The sequence below is a fragment of the Mus caroli genome, chromosome 10 (assembly GCF_900094665.2).
Source record: "Mus caroli chromosome 10, CAROLI_EIJ_v1.1, whole genome shotgun sequence".
Classification (NCBI taxonomy): domain Eukaryota; kingdom Metazoa; phylum Chordata; class Mammalia; order Rodentia; family Muridae; genus Mus; species Mus caroli.
Window position 1 is genome coordinate 38,931,805 of NC_034579.1, and position 7,696 is coordinate 38,939,500.

General features: G+C 41.3%; 1 protein-coding gene and 1 pseudogene across 1 annotated transcript in view; one reads left to right on the forward strand and one right to left on the reverse strand.

The window, feature by feature from the left end:
* Window positions 1–1,290, reverse strand: part of LOC110303539 — a 2,969-nt pseudogene extending 1,679 nt beyond the window's left edge.
* A 287-nt stretch (window positions 1,291–1,577) lies between these two features.
* The window catches only part of LOC110303542, a 56,179-nt gene continuing 50,060 nt past the window's right edge, over window positions 1,578–7,696 (forward strand). The window contains exons 1-2 of the mRNA XM_021174653.1: window positions 1,578–1,619; window positions 3,162–3,268. Of these exons, the coding sequence (XP_021030312.1) occupies window positions 1,578–1,619; window positions 3,162–3,268 (149 nt within the window). The remainder of the gene's footprint in view (window positions 1,620–3,161; window positions 3,269–7,696) is intronic.

Sequence of the window (7,696 nt, forward strand, 5' to 3'; positions counted from 1 at the left end):
CCTGGTTTGCCACAGTTATAGCAGACCTTGTGATTACTTGTATCTGAACGCCTTTGGCTCTGCAGGATGGCAGCTGCTAGCCCTGCATTAGTTAAGGGGCCTCCAAGCTCACGACATACCCTTAACCAGTCCTGCAGTCCTTTACTCTTTCTGGGTGTAATCGCTGCTCTGCATTCCTGTGTGGCTTGCTCATAAATCAACTGTTCCACTAAAGGCATTGACTGTTCAGGGTCTCCAAAGATTCTGCCTGCTGCCTCTGTCATCCTAGCTACAAAGCCTGAGAATGACTCCTGGGGATTTTGTATAATTTTTGTCAAGTATCCCCCAGCCTCTCCATTTCTGGAAAGTGCTTTCCACGCCTTAATGGCAGCAGCAGAGATTTGACTGTATGCTCCCCAATCATAATTCGTCTGATTATTAACGTACTGCCCTTATCCTGTTAACAATTCATATGTCCAATTTCTCTGATCGCCTTCAGCAGTGGCATTAACTTTTACCAGCGCCTGAGAAGCATCATACCACAGCACCTTCCATTCCATGTACTGCCCCATATTAGGGAGTGCAGCCTTCACTGTTGTCTGCCAGTCTCCTGGAGTCATGGCCAAGGTCATAAATCTTTCAACTTGAGATATGATAAAATTGGCACTAACTCCGTAATTACGTACAGACTCAGCAAGTTCTTTTATACTCCACAGGTGCGTGTACATGCCCTCCATCAGCAACTTCAAAGACAGGGAATGCCTGATATAGTTTTTTCTTTTCCTCCCTNGAGAGGAAAGAATCAGAAAAATTCTCCACATAAGGTGAAGGAGTATTGAGACCAGAAGGCCTAGAGGTGGCCTGCTCTGTGTCCCCAGTAACTTTTCATTTTTTCTCTGATTTTTTCACTCGCTTTTCATCTGGATGATATCTTTCTTTTTTATAGTGAGCTGCCTCATATTCTAACTCCTCTTCCTCAGAGGAGCTAAGCTCTTCTGTTTTTAAACCATCAAGCTTCAAAGCCTCTAGTTCCTTTACCGGATAAAGGCTTTTCTTTTCCTGAACTTTCTCCTTATCTTTTTTCTCTCCCTGGGAATTTATTCCCAAATCTTACACTTCCTCGGATCCAAGGTCTTTGGAAAGGCTTTGCTTTTCACGTGCACATTTCCTTTGTTGAGCTCTTAACCTATGGTCCCGCTCCATTTCTGGCATACTGTCTTGTAATTCTTCTAATATCCCTTGTCTGGTTATTATTACTGGATGACACTTCTCATCCTCCAGGCACGATTTCACCATTTTCCATAATGCCATGGTCCCTATCTTTAATTTCCCATTCTGTTGTTCCCTAACTAAGTCTCCCTTTAATTTCTCCCAAGAGGTAGGGGTTAATGACCTTGAACACGAGTACCAAGGTGCTATACGGTCAATTTCCTTGATGAATGTCTGTAAGGTTTTTGTAGAGATTTTTATCTCACGTTGTTTTAAGACAGACTGCAACGCTGTGATCACAGAATGTGAAGTTCCCATACTGCTCCTTTATGTACAGGAGAGGCTTAAGTACAGGACAAGCACCGCGGCTCATGTACGTCCATCTGACCATGCCTAGCAGCAGTCAAAATTCAGCACCACCTCTGGTGAACGTAAGATAACACCGGGAGGTATAGGGTTACCACAGCCAGGACAAAAACAAAAGCTTTGCCGCCTTAAGGGGAGGGATTAGAGAGATTAGAGCCAAGCATGTCTCTTGGAGCTTACCTTCCACCAAGGTTCCAGTCTTCCCCGCTTGATCGGGGGGTGGGGGGGGTGGGGGTGGGGTTCTCCTCTGGCACTGCGAGATGGTTAGGCGTTTTTTCCCGGGATTTCAGCACCAATATGTCCTGCGCTTTTGTTTCTCGCCAACGAAAAACATGCACAGAACACAAGACTTTCCGTGGTTACACTTTATTCATAATCGTGAGGTAGAACAAAGAAGGCTCAGAAACGAGTGTGGCTTAAATACCCTAATGTGACATGTCTTAACTAAGGCTGATAGCATCACCCACGGTCTCATACACCCCAGGGATTGGTTAATGCCCCAGGGGATGGACTTGTGTCTTGGGAAGTGGAATGGTGACCTTGGCCGGCTTTTGCTCCTGCACATGCGCACAATGGAGCTTTAGCGCCATCTAGTGACGGCAAATGTTATTACGGCTTCCCACACACCAATCCTAAGTCTGATAGGGGATTAGTATCCAATATATACAAAGAGCTCAAGAAGCTGGACTCCAGAAATTCAAATAACCCTATTAAAAATGGGGTACACAAGAGGATTCCAAGCCATGTGAAAATTGTCCTACTTTCTAGAAAGTGGATTGTGGCCCTGCAACATCAGAAGCACAATTGGCCATTGAGTCACAAGTCCGATCTCGTCACATCTGGGAAATGGTGGGCTCTAGGAACTGAGCGGGACTCTTTGTAATACAGAGTGTGATAAATTCTGGGAACCTGTATTTTGGTTTCCTTAATAGTTTAACTGTGTAGGGTTTCTCTCCTCCCAACCCTCACCTCCACCCCCAGTCCCATCATTCCTTCAGTGAAAAGAGCTGGTCACTCTGGGAGCTGTTTCCTGCCCACTGGACCATATGGAGTCCTCACTCACCCATCCATACAGGGAGTTCCAGTGGGCATTTTTTTTCATGAAGCAATATAAATATAAAATACTTATTTTTTCAGAATTTAATGGTTTTCATGAAATCTGTTGACAACTACTTTCCCTGTCCTTATCTAAATTCTTTGTGTTTTGGATGATTTCTGCCTTGTATCCAGAGGACTAAAGATTAGCCTCGGCATTCTGATGTTCACTAAAATAGTATGTCACAGTAGGTGGTAGTGGTCTTGGTTTTCTCTGTTAGTAAGCTGTTAAATAATGTCTAGAGATACTCTTGAATGTACAGTGTTTGAATCCTGCTTTTGTTCATGTGGCTGTGTCTGATGGCAAAAGTTTTTCAGGGAATCAATGTCTAGTGTCATTAGTCCTCACTGCCCTTCCCCTTCAGTGTTGAACCCCAAACCTTCCTTTCCTTTTAAGTTAGGGGGTGAAGGGTTCAAATCAGCAGCAATCATCAACTGACCAATGGGATCTACTTAGTGGCAACTGGATTAGGCCTGATAACTCCACAGTGTGGCCATTTGGGTTCTTGTAGAGATTGTCTCAGTTTCTACTATCCCCCCCAGCAACTGCTTCCAACCTGATCCAGAGGAACCTGGAGACCCCTAGTTGGAGGTCACTGGGTCTTTATGAAGTGAAAGGGTGAGGGACCAAGGGATGTCACTGCTGTGGGAAGTCCTTGTCTCTTAAATCCAGCCTTAATATCTGACATTCCAGGAAGCACAGACCCTGCACAAAGTGGATATCAGAGCGATACTGTGAGGAGTAAGTTAGGAGCATAGGTTTACCAAAGAGAATGAGATACCACATCAGGTCTGCCTGTTACACTGATCTGAGTGCACCCTTAGAAAACTGAATGTACCATAGACCCAGGAGAGTTTTGGAACTTGTATGCTCACTAGCAACTTTGTGTGAATTTTTATACATGCACTGTTTATTAATTATATAAAATATAAAAATAAAAAAAATGGAGTACATAGCTAAACACAGAATTCTCAAGCGAAGAATAATGAAGGGCTGAGAAGCACTTGAACAAATGTAAAATATCCCTAACCATCAGGGAAATACAAATCAATACAACCCTGAGATTCTACCTCACACCAGTCAGAATGACTAGTATAAAAAATTCAGGTGACAGCAGATGCTGACTATGATGTGGAGAAAGAGGAACACTCCTCCATTGCTGGTGGAATTGCAAGCTTGTATAANCACTCTGGAAATCAGTCTGGTGTTTCCTCACAAAACTGGACATGGTACTACTAGTAGATCCAGTAATACCTTTCCTGGGTATAAACCCTGACATTGTCCCAACTGGGAATAAGGACACATGCTCCACTATGTTCATATCAGCCCTTATTTATAATAGCCAGAAGCTGGAAGAAACCAGATGACCCACAACAGAGGAATAGATACAGAAAATGTGGTACATTTACACAATGGAGTACTACTCAGCTATTAAAAACAATGAATTTATGAAATTATTGGGCAAATGGATGTATCTGGAGGNTATCATCCTGAGTGTGGTAACNCAATCACAAAAGAAGTCCCTTGATATGCACTCACTGAAAAGTGGATATTAGCCCAGAATCCTAGAACACCCAAAATACAACTTCCCAAACACAAGAAAATCAAGAAGGAAGACCAACTCGTGGATACTTCATTGCTCCCTAGAATAGGGAATAAAATATCCATGGAAGGAGTTGCAGAGACAAAGATTAGAGATAAGACGAAAGGATCGACCATCCAGAGACTGCCCCANCTTGGGTTCCATCCCATAATCAGCCACCAAACACAGACACTATTGCATACACCAGCAAGATTTTGCTCAAAAGNCCCTGATATAGCTGTCTCCTTTAAGGCTTTTCCAGTGCCTGGCAAATACAGAAGTAGATGCTCATAGTCATCTATAGGATGGATGTCGGATGCAGGAGCTTGAGAAAGTAGATCTATACTTTCCCTATATGTGGAACAACAATATGAACTAATCAGTTACCCCAGAGCTCATGTCTCTAGCTGCATATGTAGCAGAAGAAGGCCTATTTGGCCATCATTGGGAAAAGAGGACCCTTGGTCTAGCAAACTTTATATGGCCCAGTACAAGGGAAAGCCAGGGCCAAGAAGTGGGAGTGAATGGGTAGGGGAGCAGGGGTGGAGGGTATAGGCGATATTTTGGATAGCATTTGGAATGTAAATGAAGAAAATATCCAAGAAAAAAAGAAAAAAATACAAAAAGAAAACTGATAAGCTAAAAACAAAAAACAAACAAAAAAAAACGACCCCCCCAAACAAAACAAAATTGAATCAAATCTATGAAGTCAATCCCATTCCAATGTGTGTTTCTTGTATGCATTTGAAAGATGGATGCATTTCATGTCCATACTGGAATCTGTGTCTATTTATTGAGGAATTGTGAGATATTAATTGTGATTGATTGTTAATTCCTGGTCCTTTTTGTTCCTGTTTATTTTTGTAATGATAGTATGGTGTCTTCATATGTACATGACTTTCATTCTTTCCTTCAAATTGTCTTCTCTCTCTCTCTCTCTCTCTCTCTCTCTCTCTCTCTCTCTCTCTCTCTCTCTCTCTCTCCTCTTCTTCTTCTTCTTCCCATTTAGATATGCAGGTGTGAACTCTTCCTGTGTTATTCATGCATGGAGTTAGTGAGAATGGTACTATAGGATTCTGGAGTAGNTAATACAGGATAATTATAACCAGAAAGAATACAGAGATGCAAGTTGTTAGAACTACAGGGACCTTTTTGGATGACACACCCGGGTAAGTTTCACAAATGTTATGGGATTAACATGCAACATTTATACTAAACTCAGGGTCCAATTCAAGTAGTAGTAGTAGTAGTAGATATTATAAATAACCTTGCTTATGTGGACAGGCACCTGATATTAGATACTTCATTGCTATCGGGAAAATCTACTCCTAATATTCAGATCAGGGAACACTGATATTAGTTCACTCTTAATACTATTTTGTCATATATAACTGCCTCACTCAATCGACATTGTNTAAGCTTTTATGAGCTGTAGATGATAATTAACAAAGAGACCCTCAAATGAACAATGTGGAGAACATGAGAGACTTTGAAGTATTCAGTCCTAAATGACATGTATCCATTATGCCCTTTCCTGTCATTCAGAAAACTTTGACAGTATGCACACAAGTGCACACCAGACAATGGTAGAACTAACACAAAGTACTGAACACAGTGAATCACCACTAACCTAGAAACTATTTCCAGTTTATGCTTGCTAGTAAAAAGAAAATCATTTTAACCAAAAGTATATCACTCTGTAAATCTACTGCACTCCAGGAAAGAGATCATGACAGGGATAATTGACATCACTTATTTTAAATCTCCTCAGATTTTATTTGGTATAGTTATGGATTTCCTGTTTTTTTTCCTACTATATTTAACAGTATTATATGACTTTTTATGCTTTGGTGTAATGAGTAAATTCATATATAGTTGGATGAGTATGCATGTGTGGAAATATCTTCAAATATCAAATGGGAAATCCATTATCAAGTTATGCTGTATAAGGAATCTTTCTAAATTAAAAATGAAAAATAATATTTCCAGAAACATTCTCACATATGAGAAGAGCATTAGCACCACTGGCCCTTTAAAACTATATGTCAAATCTGAGTCATAATAAGCCATTCAATTTTGGTAGACTTGGAAACATAAAACTTTTTAATGTGAGTCTCTAACACTGGGCAGTCACTAACATTTGCACTTCAATGAAAAGATAAAGGCAAGTATGTGGGAACTAAAAGTGGTCTGGGTAAGGATGGAGAAAGGAGGATATCCCATGTCTAGCCAGAGTTCCTCCTGTCCTCTGGGCAGGCAGATGCAGAAAGGCTGCAGGTCACTTTCTACTAGGTCCTGGGGGGTATCTAAGAAATTGACCCCACTCGACGGGGGATGGACAAGGGGCAGTCCCAAAAACCAGGAGGTCCCCCTGCCAACACCCTGTGCCCTGTAGTTATCGGGAAGAGGGCTGATGGAGAGATGTTATCATGCAGCAAGAGTAAGCACAGATGAACAGATAGTCTATGGTTTTAGAGCTTTAATGTAGAAAGGCAGGGGGAAAGAGCAAAGGTGGAAAGAGAGAGAGTCTGGCCATGGCTAAGAGAAGAGTAGGAGAAAAGGGAGAGAGACAGAGGAAAGGCTAGAGAGAAAGAGAGAGTAAGAGAGCTAGAGGAGAGAAGAGAGGAGAATAAGGGGAGTTAGAGATCAAGAGAGAGAGAGGAGGACCCAAACAGCACCTCTTATGGTGTGCTGTTGCTAGTTAAGTGGGGAGGTGTTTATCCTGAAGGTCATAAGCCTGGAACATTGCCTATGTGACTACTAACCATTTTTCTTTTGTGGGGATATTGGGGGGGGAGCAGTAAATTTAACAGAAGCCAGAGTTCCAGGAGACATGAGAGAACTCCTTCCTTTGCATGTAGGTGAATTATCAGCACCATGTCCCAAGATTCAGACCAAAGTTCAACCTGAAACCAGACTGTCTGTCCATAGCCATATGCCCCACAAAAGTATTTTATATGTAATTTAGTTATTAGTACTAACTGTTAATTTCATAAGACCAAGAAGACAAAAAAGGTACTTGACATAATTTTTTGTAATTTGTTAATAAAAATTTCCATATATGTACATATGAGAATATCAAGTGTGTGGAAACCATGCTTGTGTAAGAGAGCTCTTCAGCTTGTGTTTTTATACCTGTATAATTTCCTGAATATGAGTGGGTGCTGTATATTACAGGGACATAATGATCGTGCAGATCTGACTGGGGGTTTAGGCATATCAGATTGTTTAAACTCTGTGAAGTTTAAAAATGAGGCTCCAACTAATCAAAGTAGGACAGAATTGTAAAGGTTTGTGTGAGTCAGCAGTTGGTTGGTGAGACACTGTTCTGAGTTGAAATTTNTGCCTAACACAATTTCTCTTCCTAAAGGTGATTCACCTTCTTTGTTACTCCATTTCTGTTCAACATTTCCTGTTAATTCAAAGATATTTACCTTCGAAGCATCTTTCAAATGGATCAACTC